The sequence below is a fragment of the Corapipo altera genome, unplaced genomic scaffold (genome assembly GCF_003945725.1).
Source record: "Corapipo altera isolate COAL_440 unplaced genomic scaffold, ASM394572v1 0, whole genome shotgun sequence".
In the NCBI taxonomy this organism is placed as follows: domain Eukaryota; kingdom Metazoa; phylum Chordata; class Aves; order Passeriformes; family Pipridae; genus Corapipo; species Corapipo altera.
Window position 1 is genome coordinate 1,522,576 of NW_020884872.1, and position 13,795 is coordinate 1,536,370.

At 43.7% G+C, this 13,795-nt stretch overlaps 1 protein-coding gene across 4 annotated transcripts in view; it reads left to right on the forward strand.

The window, feature by feature from the left end:
- DOP1B (DOP1 leucine zipper like protein B) overlaps positions 1 to 12,371 on the forward strand; it is a 48,723-nt gene extending 36,352 nt beyond the window's left edge. For all 4 annotated transcript variants that reach the window (XM_027634586.1, XM_027634611.1, XM_027634591.1 and 1 more), the window contains exons 25-37: positions 253 to 357; positions 436 to 502; positions 1,285 to 1,426; positions 1,639 to 1,721; positions 1,982 to 2,091; positions 3,025 to 3,171; positions 3,479 to 3,540; positions 4,152 to 4,280; positions 5,184 to 5,320; positions 5,616 to 5,671; positions 6,669 to 6,818; positions 9,411 to 9,540; positions 10,025 to 12,371. In XM_027634586.1, coding sequence (XP_027490387.1) covers positions 253 to 357; positions 436 to 502; positions 1,285 to 1,426; positions 1,639 to 1,721; positions 1,982 to 2,091; positions 3,025 to 3,171; positions 3,479 to 3,540; positions 4,152 to 4,280; positions 5,184 to 5,320; positions 5,616 to 5,671; positions 6,669 to 6,818; positions 9,411 to 9,540; positions 10,025 to 10,285 — 1,579 coding nt within the window. In that variant the 3' untranslated portion in view covers positions 10,286 to 12,371. The remainder of the gene's footprint in view (positions 1 to 252; positions 358 to 435; positions 503 to 1,284; positions 1,427 to 1,638; positions 1,722 to 1,981; positions 2,092 to 3,024; positions 3,172 to 3,478; positions 3,541 to 4,151; positions 4,281 to 5,183; positions 5,321 to 5,615; positions 5,672 to 6,668; positions 6,819 to 9,410; positions 9,541 to 10,024) is intronic.
- The last annotated feature ends 1,424 nt before the right edge of the window (positions 12,372 to 13,795 follow it).

Here is a 13,795-nt window from a genome sequence, read left to right on the forward strand (position 1 = left end):
TGCATAGAGAACTTCTAAATTCAGTAAAACTGCCATGGCTGCAGCCTGGGCTGGGCAGTCCACTGGAAATACTCCTTTGAGCAAAACTCTTCTTCACACACTTGGCTTTTCTTCCATGGAAAGCCTGGGATAGATCAGACTGTCCAACAGACTGTAAGCAGTAAGTTTAGGAGTTACCCCTGGATGTTGTTTTTTGTTCTTTCCATGACTCCACCTTCACTCAGGTGTGTTCTGGTGTTGCTTTTTTGGCAGACTGCCTGTCTCAGCCCTGCAGGAGAACTTCCAGCCCTTGTTAGGACTCCTCAAGGAGTCTGTGCAGTTGAACTTGGCTCCTCCTGGACACTTCCTCCTCCTCAGGTACTAAGAGAGAAGTTTTAGAGCTGCATTGACAGACACGTACACCCATTAACCTGGAGGGATTTGCTTTTCCCACAGCACCCTGAATGACTTTGTGACCAGAACACCCACTCTGGAAAACAAAAAAGACCAGAAAGACTTGCAGGTACAGTGGATAAATGCTCACCTTTCAGTTCCTAAATCTGGCACTGTACCTCTGAGTAAAATTGGAGATGACCTGCTCTGTCCTTCGTATCTGAATTCCCCTGTGCTTTTGGGAATGCCTGGATGTGCATCCACACATTTTGGCTGAGGCCTGGTAAATAAGGGAGGCTCAAAGAGGAGGGACAAACAAAATTTTGTCCAAATGTTGTGTGAAACCACGAACTTTTCAAAGCTGATTTCCCTGGGTAGTTTCAATGATCTCTCTCAGAACTGGAGTTGTAACACAAGTCAGGGGTTCATCTCCTGTGTGTAAATACTGAAATCTCAAAGCTGTCTAGGAAAATTAGTGGCCTAATTATCCTTGAAGCTCCCAGATGTGTTTGGCAATGGAAATGACTCTGAACTCACCTGTTGTGTAAAGGAGTGGAGCAGAGCAGGATTTTCCTCCTGTCCTGGTGGTGATTTCACCACAACAGTTCAAGCACCACTTATGTGGGTGCAGTTTTGGCTCTGAAGAGGTGAGATGTGGTTATGTTTGTAGTAATTTTACGTGCCAACAGAGCAATTAAGTCTCCACTTCTGCTTCAGAGACTTGCCAACAAAATAACAACAGTGACAGAAAGCTTTGTCATCTTACAGCCTTTTCCCAAGTGGTCTCTGCTTTGCTTTGGCCAGATGGGGTTTGGTTTAGTTACAGTGACCAGCTTCTCATTTCCCTGGGAATTAAATATACCAAGTGATGATAGTGTCCATCTGATGCCACTTTTTCTGCTCATGTTACAGGAGGTGACCCAAAAAATCCTGGAGGCCGTAGGGACTGTGGCTGGTTCTTCTCTGGAACAGACCAGTTGGCTGAGCAGGAACCTGGAAGTGAAAGCTCAGCCTCAGATTTTACCAGACGAGTTCAACATGGAAGATGTGAATGGTAAAGTGGTTTTCTCTGACTTTCTGCTCCCTCCTCTCCTCTGCTGAAGGCCTTGAAGAGCACGAGGTGTTTGAGAGCGTGTGGTTTGCACGAGTTTACATTTCACTGTGATACCAACATGCAAACAGCAGTTCTGTTTTGGAGGCAAATTAGGAAACAGCAAAATCTGGACATGCCTGAAGAAGAACACTAAATTATTTTGCCTCTTTCAGATACCTCAGTGGCACCATCTTCAATGGTTTCTGCCTCTGCTCCCTCCATATACAGTGTCCAAGCCCTTTCTCTCCTTGCTGAAGTAAGTAGGACCCTCTCATCTGTGGGGTGGTTTTGATATTATTAAGCTGAGGTGGGTTTGATATTATTAAGCTTTGATATTATTAAGCAGTTCAATTTAACTTACTAAGCATTAAGTTTCCCAGGTAGATAAAATGGGAGTGCAAACCTTCCCTCAAGCATCCTGTGGGCACACACGTTCCATCCTGGAATGTGGCACGTTCCCCTTCTGCCAGAAATGCCAGCTTTGGGTTTAAAGAGATGTTCTTTTTGTTTTTTGAGGTCCTTGCTTCTCTTCTGGACATGGTTTACAGGAGTGATGAGAAGGACAAAGCTGTGCCACTGATCTCACGTTTGCTCTACTACGTCTTCCCTTACCTGCGCAACCACAGGTGAGTCTCTCTCTGAACACGTGGTTTTGTCCTCTGATTTTTTGGACCCCAGTGTTATATTTTTGCTTTTCCTTTTTTTTTCCCATTCCTTGTTTCCATTCTAATAAGGCTTGAGCTGTATTTGAGCTGTGTTTGAGCTGTATTTCCCCCAGGAGCTGCAACCTTGTGTGGTTTGAGCTCTGTGACGGCAGTTCCCGTTTAGCTGTAGATGTTCCTCCCACCTGGATTTTTGGCCTTTCCTCAAAGCTTCCCCTCTCTGTGCTTGTCAGGGAATGTGGAGAGACTCTGGGATGGGGCAGCAGAGCACTGGGCACATCACAGGACCCACCAGGAAGCAGGAAGAGCAGGATATCTCCCTATCCTGTGCCTGGTTTTTCAGCCAAAAGTGAGGGAGAGATGGGTGATATCCAAGGGTTCTGCTGACAAGGATGCAAAGTGTATTGGAAATTTTTTTTGGAGGGAAGTTTTGGTTCACACTTGTAGTGGAGACAGGCTGTGATGTGTCCAGTCTGGAAATACCTCCCCAGACTGGGAGTTGCTTCTGCACAAACTGCTTTGATCTGTCCAGCTCCTGCTGCTCCCAGTTACCAGCCAATGGACAAAGAGATCATGGAATGGTTTGGGTTGGAAGAGACCCGAAAGATCATCCAGTTCCACCCCCTGCCATGGGCAGGGACACCTTCCACTAGCCCAGGTTGCTCCAAGTTTATCCAACCTGGCCTTGGACACTTCCAGGGATCCAGGAGCAGCCACAGCTTCTCTGGGAATTCTATCCCAGCCCCTCCCCACCCTCCCAGCCAGGAATTCCTTCCCAATATCCCATCTAACCCCGCCCTTTGGCAGTTTAAAACCACTGTCCCGAGTTTATTTCCTATATACATAAACTTTACTTTAAAAAAATACCTGTTTATCATTTTTTTTCTCTTCCCCCAGTGCCTACAACATTCCCAGTTTCCGTGCTGGTGCTCAGTTGCTCAGCTCCTTGAGTGGATACGCCTACACCAAGAGAGCCTGGAAAAAAGAAGTGCTGGAGTTGTACATGGATCCCTCTTTTTTCCAGATGGACACTTCATGCACTCAGTAAGACATGGGATTGTAGCACTCTAAGCTTGTATTCTGAATTGGCAAGGAAAGGCTGTAAAGGAGAAGGCTAACACTGGGAAGAAAATTCCATTTGGTACTGCTTTACAGCATGGAATAATGTTAAAAATTGGTCTCACCCACTAATTCTGCTCAGTGTCTTATTTGTTAACTCACATATGAGTCTGCTCACGAATCCTGTTTGGAAACTGTTTCCTTGTTTGAAAGGTTTGACCCCAGTCTTTCCTGAGGTGAATCTATTCCAAAGCTTTCCCTGATTCTCTAATCCCTTCTTTATCTCCTGCAGTTGGAGATCCATTATTGACCATCTCCTGACACACGAGAAAACCATGTTTAAAGATTTGATGAGTAAGTATCAGCTGCTGAGAACTCACCTCTACATCAGTTTGGGATCTATTTGCATGTGAGGTATCAGGTGCATTTTTAATATCCTGATGTAGCAATTAAATGCTGACACTGGTGATTCAGCATAATTGACCATGTTGCCAACTTTATTGCCTGAGCTGAGTTAAATCTGTATTTTAGTCACATCTAAAACACACCAGAAGTGGGTTTGTTGTAGACATGCTTGTGCTGGGCTCCTGCATTCACATTTTGCCCTAATTTTGAGTTGCTCAAGTGTGACCTTTTCCAGGAGGAGACTTTGCCAAAGTCTGTGAGCTTTCTGCATGAGCCAGGGCAGAAAACCTTGGAGTCAAGTGCTTTGAGGAGAGTGTGGAAGGTCCTTGGGGGGAAAGGATGGGATGATAGCAGCCCTTCAGTTTGCCTCAAGCAGCTTTAATCTGTTTTTCAGCCTTTTTAAAAGGATAGTGAAGGTTTACAGCGCGAGGTGAATTCGCCACCGGCAGACCCAAAAAGAGAGTTTTTTTCTCCTTTAGATTTCAGGACACGGGGATTATTTTCAGCCCAAATCACAGGGAGTCTTTCCCATGGTTAGATAATTGTTCTCTCTGTCACAGACATGCAGAGCAGTGCCCTAAAACTGTACCCAAGCTTTGAGCAGAAGGCGATGCTGCTGAAGCGCCAGGCGTTCGCCGTCTTCAGCGGGGAGACCGACCAGTACCACCTCTACCTGCCCCTGATACAGGGTAAGATCTGCCCTTCCACTGCCTTTCTCTTCCACCTGGAACACAGATCTCTTTGCCCAGAGGGGTTGTGGATCCCTGGAAGTGTCCAAGGCCAGGTTGGATGGGGCTCAGAGCAACCTGGGCTAGTGGAAGGTGTCCCTGCCCATGGCAGGAGGTCAGAACAAAATCATCTTTAAGGTCCCTCCCAACCCAAACCATTCTGTGATAGAAATTCTGTAAGAAAGGAATGTCACCTGTTTTCCAACACACACTTCCATTTTTCCTAATTTTTAATAAAATTTATCAATCTCTAAATTAAATTCCTCATTAAAGAGAGCAATCTGTGTTTTGAGGCCTTTGCTCTGGAAACGTGATTACTTTGTGACAACCTTCCAGCTGTTGTTCTCCTTAAAAGTCAGTTTTGACCAAATTTTGTGTACTGTAAACCCACCACAGCTTCAGGCTTTGTCTGAATCCTAATTTTGTTCATGGAATGGAAGGAACTCAGCCCAAAACTGATGATAAAGCAAACATTTTGTTTTGCCACAAGGTGAAGAGGGACCTTTCACAAGGGCCTGGAGTGACAGGACAAGGGAAATGGCCTTAAGCTGAAGGAGAATAGGGTTAGGTGAGATATTGGGAAGGAATTCCTGGCTGGGAGGGTGGTGAGGGGCTGGGATAGAATTCCCAGAGAAGCTGTGGCTGCCCCTGGATCCCTGGAAGTGTCCAAGGCCAGGTTGGACGGGGCTTGGAGCAACCTGGGCTGGTGGAAGGTGTCCCTGCCCGTGAGGACTGGAATTAGAAGATCTTTCATGTTCCTTCCAACCCAACCCAACCCATTCTGTGATTCTACAGTTTTTATTTCCCAAATTCAAGAAAACATTACTTTTCTTTTGGTTTTTTACTTCTTTGTGTCTCCTCCAGAACGACTGACCGAGAACCTCCGTGTGGGCCAGACCTCTCTGGTTGCTGCCCAGATGTTCCTCTTCTTCCGAGTTCTCTTGTTAAGGATTTCTCCTCAGCATCTCACCTCACTGTGGCCAATTATGGTGACAGAATTGGTAAGGAACAAGGAGTCAGTTCACACTAATTAGGGGATGGGTTTTCCCCCAGTTCACCTTTTTCCTCCTCCCTGTTTGGAAATGTTTGCGTGGTTTTACATGAATCTGATAATTTGGGGTAAGAAAAATTCACATGGTCATTAGGAAACTCCTTTTGGATTTATTTTATTGTAGCTAATTTAATCTCTGGGTTGATTTATTAAGGTAAACTCAGAGTCTGTGAAACATCACATTTGTTTGGGATGGAGTTGTATGAACATTTCAGCATCCCCATAAATAATTTATTCCTTTTAAGATCCAGACATTCCTACAGCTGGAAGAAGATCTGACTGAGGAAGAGGAACCATCAAAGTGAGTGTTGCCATTTATCTGAAAGAGAAATTGTGAAAGCTGCTTGGTCTGTATCTGCCAGTTTTAATTTCTTTAATTAATTAATTATCTGGGATAGGGAGGAGCCAACAAGATTTTTTGGTACTGCACTTTTATGTTTCTGGTGCTGCTGAGTCACAGTTTAGGAGTATTTTATACTCTGAAATTTTTATATAATAATAATTATATATAAAATAAATATTTATTATTATAATAAATTTTATGTATTATTTTATATTAGCTACAATAGTGAGATGCTTAAAAATATATATTTAATATATATTTTTATATATTTTAATACATTTAATATATATTTATATATTAAAAATATTAATTATTTGATATATATTTTATATATTAAATATATTATATATTTAAATTCATTATTACATTAATATATGTAATATATATTTATATAATATATACTATAATATAGTAATATAATAATGTTATATATAGTAATATATAATAATATATAATACATATTAAAAATTATTATATAATAATATAATATAAAATAATTATATTATATATAATATATTGTATGTTTTATATATAATATACTATATATATTATATATGTTATAATATAATATGTAATATATATCATATATAATATGATATTATATATAATATAAAATAACATGGTAATTATATTTATATCATTATTAATTATTAAATTAATATAATTTTTATATTTATATATCTTAATATATATTTTTATAATAATTATTGATTGCATACAAAGATAATATTAAATGCTAAGTCAGCATTTGAATATTTTAACGTGCTGCCTTTTTTTTTCTTGGCACATTTTAGATTATTTTTCTCCTCCCATCTTTTGATATTGAACCCATCATTAATTTCCTAGAATCTCCTACAGAATAAAAACAGTTGTACCAGTGCCTGCTTTTGTAAAGGTGTGAATGAAAACCCTTTAATTTATGTTTTAATGGGCCATTCCTTGAATTTTAACGCAGGAGCAACAGCAAAATAAGCAAGCAGAGAGGCCCAGGGGATGGCAGCGGGTCTGACATCCAGCACAACGAGCTCTCCTTGTACCTCTCAGCCTGTAAATTTTTGGACACGGCGCTTTCCTTCCCCCCTGACAGGATGCACTTGTTCCAAATGTAAGTCCCCTGTTCTCCAGGTGGCCCGGGAGAGTGGAAGGCTCAGGAAAGGTTTTAAAAAGCAAAGCCTTGCTGGGGAGTCTTGAGGTGCAGGAAGGATTCCCTGGCTCTCTAAACTCCTCCTCGTTGTGGCCAGTTATGGTGACAGAATTGATAAGGAACAAGGAGTCAGTTCACACTAATTAGGGGATGGTTTTTCCCCCAGTTCACCTTTTTCCTCCTCCCTGCTTGGAAATGTTTTCGTGGTTTTACATGAATCTGATAATTTGGGGTAAGAAAAATTAACACAGTCATTAGGAAATTCCTTTTGGATTCATTTTGTTGTTGCTAATTTCATCTCTGGGTTGATTTATTAATTTGTTACAAGTTGTAAAGGTAAACTCAGAGTCTGTGAAACATCACTTTTCTTTGGGATGGAGTTGTATGAATGTCATGGTTTGAGAGCCCCAAAATCCAATTCCCTAGTCCAAGCCCCCCTTCCACATCTCAACCCAGTGTGAGATGGGTTTTCCAGACACCACACGAGACTCAAAATGGGAAGAAGGGAATATATATTACAATGACTGTACAAAATAAATATTACAATACATTACACACACTATCTCTGCCATGACAAAGCAGTATTTACAATGGATCAAATCTCTTGTCCCTTCCAAATAAAAGTCCAGGGAGGGAAGAAGGAAGAGATCCTTTCCACTCTCAGAGCAGCAGTGTCTCTAGGGCAGCATCCCCATAAATAACTTATTCCTTTTAAGATCCAGACATTTTAAGATCCAGGGAAGGGTTCAGGTGGGGCTGAATCCCATCTTAGCCCTGGACTGTGTTAGCAGCTTAAATTCAAAGGAATTACTGAGATATTAAACCCCTTTGTCCTGTGGGTTTTAACAATGGCAAACCAGAAAGATTTATATAAATGAATGATTTATTATGAGAAATTAACAAACAGGTGAACAGAGGAAAGATCCTCATCAGAATTATTTACTACACGGTGTAAAACCTAAAAAAAAATCTACTAGTAGAGTGTTATATAACAAAGTGATATAATGCACTGTAACAAAGCAATTATGTTAAAGCAGCAAAAGAAACAATGATTAAGTAGAGGTTGATATAAGTCACCATATGAGATAGCAGATCTCTCTCTTTCCCTTAACCCCTGAGGAGTGACCATGAAGAGGGGTCCCTGCTTCCTGGGAGAAGCTGCACACTTCAAGGGAGTATGTGGAAGAATCTGCCAGCTGTGAGGAAGTTTGGACTGGGCTTTTGTAGCTCTGAAGCGATGGACTGGTAGTCACAGATTATCTGTCACATCTTGGGTCAAAAAAAGGATGTGTGTTCCAAGTCTGGTGAACCAGGAGGGTTTCAGCATAACTGAACACCAAGGCAGCAGTTGAACTGGCCTGACAGCTGGCATGATGGCCTGCATGGTGCAGGAAAGGCAGGAAAGGGAAGCTGAACAGGAGCCAGAGTGTGCCCAGGTGGCCAAGAGGACTGATGGATCCTGGCCTGGCTCAGGAACAGTGTGGCAGCAGGAGCAGGGAAGTGATTCTTGCCCTGGACTCAGCACTGGTGAGGCCACCCCTGGAGTGCTGTGTCCAGTTCTGGGCCCTCAGCTCAGGAAGGACATTGAGGGGCTGGAGCAGGTCCAGAGGAGAGCAACGAGGCTGGGGAAGGGACTGGAGCACAAGTGCTGTGAGGAGAGGCTGAGGGAGCTGGGGGGGCTCAACCTGGAGAAGAGGAGGCTCAGGGGAGACCTCCTCACTCTCTGCAACTCCCTGACAGGAGGGGGGAGCCGGAGGGGTTCAGACTCTTCTCCCAGGAAGCAGCAGCAGGACAAGAGGGCTGGGTGTTCAGCTGTGCCAGGGGAGGTTTAGGTTGGATATTAGAAAGAATTTCTTTGCAGAGAGGGTGCTCAGCCATTGGAATGGGCTGCCCAGGGAAGTGGTGGATTCTCCATCCCTGGAGGTGTTTAAGGACAGACTGGATGTGGCATCAGTGCCATGGGCTGGGAACCACAGCGGGGTTGGATCAAGGGTTGGACTTGATGATCTCAGAGGTCTTTTCCAACCCGGCAGATTCCATGACTCTGTGATTCTATGGCTTGCACAGTGTGCATTACTGGATTTTAGATCTGCTCAGGGTGGACTATCCTGCCACACTGTGTTGTTCCCATTCTTATCCTTTAAAGTCATTCCACATCTGTTTTCTCCCAGACTTCATTTTGCCCTCAGTTCTTTTTGCAAGTGCAGGTGTTGATGTTGTAATTCGGGGTATTTGGGAGAACAGTTTGGTCTTGCCAGGGTAGGAGGATTTCACCATCTTTCACCATCTCTTTCAGAGGTTCCCTAACCTGGAAAAACTGGGAGAAGGGAAAGATGGAGGCTGTTTTCCCTTTGCACACACATGGGAATGTTTTGGGGGTAGTTGCATTTAAATACTGACAAGGTAGTAACGTACTTTAGTAATGTTCATTAATTAGTAATGTACTTGTTCATTAAAGCAAAAGAATACAAATGCTAGAAAGAAACCAGGGCTATACTAAACTGGGAATGATCCAAACAGGGATTTCCTTCTTATCAAGGAATCTTGTTTCAGGTACAAATGGGCATTTGTCCCAGAGGTGGACACAGAGTCATGTCCTGTGACCTCTCACCTGGTAGAAAACCATCAGGAATGCAGACCACACATTGTGAGGATCATGGATCTGCTCAAGATGAAATATAGGGTAAAGAAACTTCTCTTTTTTTTTTTTTTTTTTAATCCATTAATTTCCTTTTCTAAACAGGTGATAAGATTTAAAGTTATGCAACAGATTTTTAGGTATTTCTTCCCTGTGAGGGTGGGGAGGCCCTGGCACAGGTTGCCCAGAGAAGCTGTGGCTGCCCCTGGATCCCTGGAGGTGTCCAAGACCAGGTTGGAGCAACCTGGGCTAGTGGAAGATGTCCCTGCCCATGGCAGGGCATTGGATTAGATGATCTTTAGGGTCCCTTCCAACCCAAACCATGTGATTCCATGATATTCTACTAAAATTCATGAGGCTTTTAAAAATCATCTGCTTTCCCAGGTCTTTAGGATTTCAAACTGCTTGTGAGTGTAAGGGAACAAGAGGCAGTTTTCCTGTTTTTCCCTTACATCTGCCCACAACCACCAGTGAAAACAACTCCTCTCTGACAGGACCTTTAGTGAATCTCTTTTTATTTTGCTCCCAGGAACCAAACCACACCGAGGGAGTTCCCAAGAAGCACAGATTCCCCCTGCTCACCCTGCGCTCCGTCTCCAGCATCACCCAGCTCATGCCCTTCTTCCAGACTCTCTGTTGGGCATTTACAGCAAACAGGAGCGAGTCCCAAAATTCCCACCCTTCCCCAGCTGTCTCCATGGACTATGTTGGAAGCAGCAGCACCCCCAAGATCTTGCAGCAGCTGGAAGACAGCGTTGAATGTGACTTCCTTGAGAACATGGAAAGTTAAGCCACGTGTTGGACACTTTGGATCGTGGTGGAAAAACAGCAAAACAAGGGAAAGCTTTGCTGCAATTCCTTTTTTTTATTCCCCCCCAGCTTTCAAGCTACATTTTGGGAGTGCTCTCCAGTAATCCAGGAGTTGGTGTTAAAAAGCAGGAATCTCGAGTTCCTGTGGTGGTGGTGAGGGAGGGGGGGAAAGTGCAGTTTGGTGGTAATTTATCAGAGTTACTGTATTTTACTGGTGTTCTTTGGGGAGGCTTAAAGGCATTTTGTAAATAAGGGGAGAATATTTTTGACTTGGTGAAAGTAGCAATGGCCCTGGAACTCCTCCAGTAAGTATTTTAAGCTGCTTTTGGAACTGTGTTCTGAAGGTAGAGGTGAGAAAAAGCTAATGTTGCATGTCAGTGTACAATCAGTTTGCAGATAAGTCACTTCCTGAGGTTAAAGCCCTTTTAACTTGGCCTAAAACTTACCAAATTCCAAAGAAATCACCTAAATTCCAACCAGATGGATTTTTCTAAGGCTCCTACGTTGTGCAGCCTCTCCATGCCTGTAATTTCAGCTCTGTACTATAACAGCATCCCCCAGGCTTAGCAATTCCTAGATAAAAATGTGCATAAAAGACAAACCTCTGCTGTAACATTTTGTAATTAGCATTACTTGAGGGGTTTTTAATTTTAATGAATTGATTACAGTATGATCATTCAGTTTTTTAAATTAAAAAAAAATGCTTTGTTCTTTCAGTGACTCAGGCCACTTTGCAACTTCTGAAATGCAACTAAGTGGAGATAATTCTGTAAAAATATAAAGTGCTGTATTCAGCAGCTTAATGAAAATGAAAATAATAGTCTTTTTTTTTTTTTTTAGGAACACTTTTTGTACAAAAGAATGTATTTGGCTGTTCCTAGATGGGAAGACAGGTAGGGAGATCCTCACAGTGCTAAACTGAAAAGGTTTGGTAGTTTAATGTCAGCAGGATTTATTTTTTCAAAACCCACACAACAAACGTGGGAGGCTTCTCTGCAGTGGGTTTGACCCTCAGGCAGATGAAGTTTTCACCCAGGGATTATAAACTGAAGTAATGAAACATATTTTACTCTGCTAATACTGGAATGCTCTGTGAAAATAATACTAGGGTAGGTTTGTGCTAAACTTAAATGAACTCTTTGCATTTTTACAGTTAAGGAAAGTGATAGACTGAGGTGTGATATTGTGTGGTGACTAAGAATGTGAATTATTTCTAGGGATTTAATTTATTAATGATCTCTAATGCTGTTGGGATGAGCACAAGTGAAAAGCTCCCCTTTGAAGGCATTACTTGAATATTGGAGCAGGTTATTTTTTAAAACGTTTGTGTCCATTACCTACATATCCTCAACAGTTTTTATGGATTATTTTCTTGAGACTCAGGATGATTTGGTAGATTTACTGCCAGCTTTCTGCTGGTTGCATTCCATACTTGGATATTTCCCTTAAAATCCTGATGAGATGAGGGAGGGGAGGCCCTGGCACAGGTTGCCCAGAGAAGCTATGACTGCCCCTGGATCCCTGGAAGTGCCCAAGACCAGTCTGGACAGGGCTTGGAGCAACCTGGTCTAGTGGAAGGCTCAAAGGGATCTCCAGCATATTTTATTCCTTTATTCCATAACTTTATTCCTTTTCCATATGGGGACTAACTATAGTTGTTTTACTCCTTATGCTCCCACTGTTAAATCCACTGAAGGAGGGCTGGCCTGCTCTAACCTGGTCCTGCCAAAGCAGAATAACTTCACTGTCAATAAAATCTGGAAACCCTTTTGCCTGGAACTCAAGACCAGGAGAGAAAATGCTTTTGCTTTGCTGTGTTTCCAGTCCTTGCTTGTTTTCAGTCTAACCAAGCTCAGCTTTATCTTTCGGATACTTCGGTGACGAGACAGCAGAGCCACAGAGGGAGACTTTTAAACATCCAAAGGGATTTGATTTTCCTGAAAGAAAAGGGTAGTAGGTGCAACCCAGGACTTGAAATGTGGAGCATTAAGTGATGTATCCGAAATTCTGTATGAATGTAATTCTTCTAATAATATTAAATGTTATTTTGAAATACCTTTTCAAAAGCAATTCTTATTCTTCAGACTCTCCTCACTGCTCACTCACTGACTTTAATTTTTGTCTGGCTCTGTAAAAGCTCCCAAATTCAATCCCAGGATCCCTGAGGTTGGAAAACCCTCCCAGCCCATGGATCCCCCCTGTGCTTGATGCCCACCTTGTCCCCCAGCCCCGAGCACTGAGTGCCACGGCCAAGCCTTCCTGGGACACCTCCAGGGCTGGGCACTCCAAACCTCCCTGGGCAGCCCCTGCCAAGGCCTCACCACCTTTTCCAGGAAGAAATTCCTCCTGAAAACTCCCTCAGCTCTGGATCACTACAAGTCAGCACTGGCCCCTGGCTGTGCTGCTGCTTCCCTCTCCCTCCCATCACAAGCCCCCTCTGCTCCCTCTCCTGTGTCCCTGTCTTTTACATTCCTGAACTTTCCACCCTGAAATCCCTGTCCTGTGTGGAGCTGTGTGTCTGGAGCAGTGAGCAGGGGGAGGAAGCTCTGCTGCAGCACCAGAGGATCATTGATTGACCCCTGTACAGAGGGAGCAGCTCTCTCTGAGACATCAGGGGCTGCTGTTTCACAACCTCAGCCTGGACATTTTCGTATGTCCAAGGGAAATGCCTTTTCTTTTGGAAGGGAGAAAACTCTTCCATACCATTGGGTTTTACTCCTCAGGCCGCAGGAGTGTGGTTCAAATGACTCCCTGAAAGCTGCTTTTCAGATTTCACCCTTTCCCTCATAGCCTGTAAACCTTTTGGGATGTTGGGTGAGATACTGCAGAAGCCCAGGAGACGAGGGGCTGATGTGTCTGTGCCAAACACCGATAGCCACGGAGCCATCCAAGGACTGTTGGGAATAACACACTGTGAGAAAGAACAGGATGTGGCTGGAGAAGAGGCCATATGGATGTAGCACAGCACTGTCTGGGACAGATGTCCTTGTTCTGGCTGCTGGAGATAAGCACAGCAGAGTGTGGGCACAGGGAAGAGGTTGAGAAGTGGACATGGACTGCCAACCAAAATTCCCAACTGCTTCTCCACAGTCATCCTGCTCTGCTCCAGGAAACAACCTCAGCTACTTGGGCCAAATCATGGAATCGTCAGGGTTGGAAAAGACCTTTAAAATGATCAAGTCCAACCCTCAAACAGCACCACCACCATTAATAAGCCACGTCCTCAAGTGCCACATTCATTTCCATGGATGGTGATACCACCACCTCCCTGGGCAGCCCCTGCCAAGGCCTGACCACCCTTTCCAGGAGGAAATTCCTCCTCCTGTCCAACCTGAGCCTCCCCTGGCACAGCTGGAGGCCGTTCCCTCTCCTCCTGTCCTTTGTTCCCTGGGAGCAGAGCCCGACCCCCCCCAGTTCCCCCCTCCTGTCAGGGGGTTGCAGAGCCAGAAGGTCCCCCCTGAGCCTCCTTTTCTCCAGGCTGAGCCCCCCC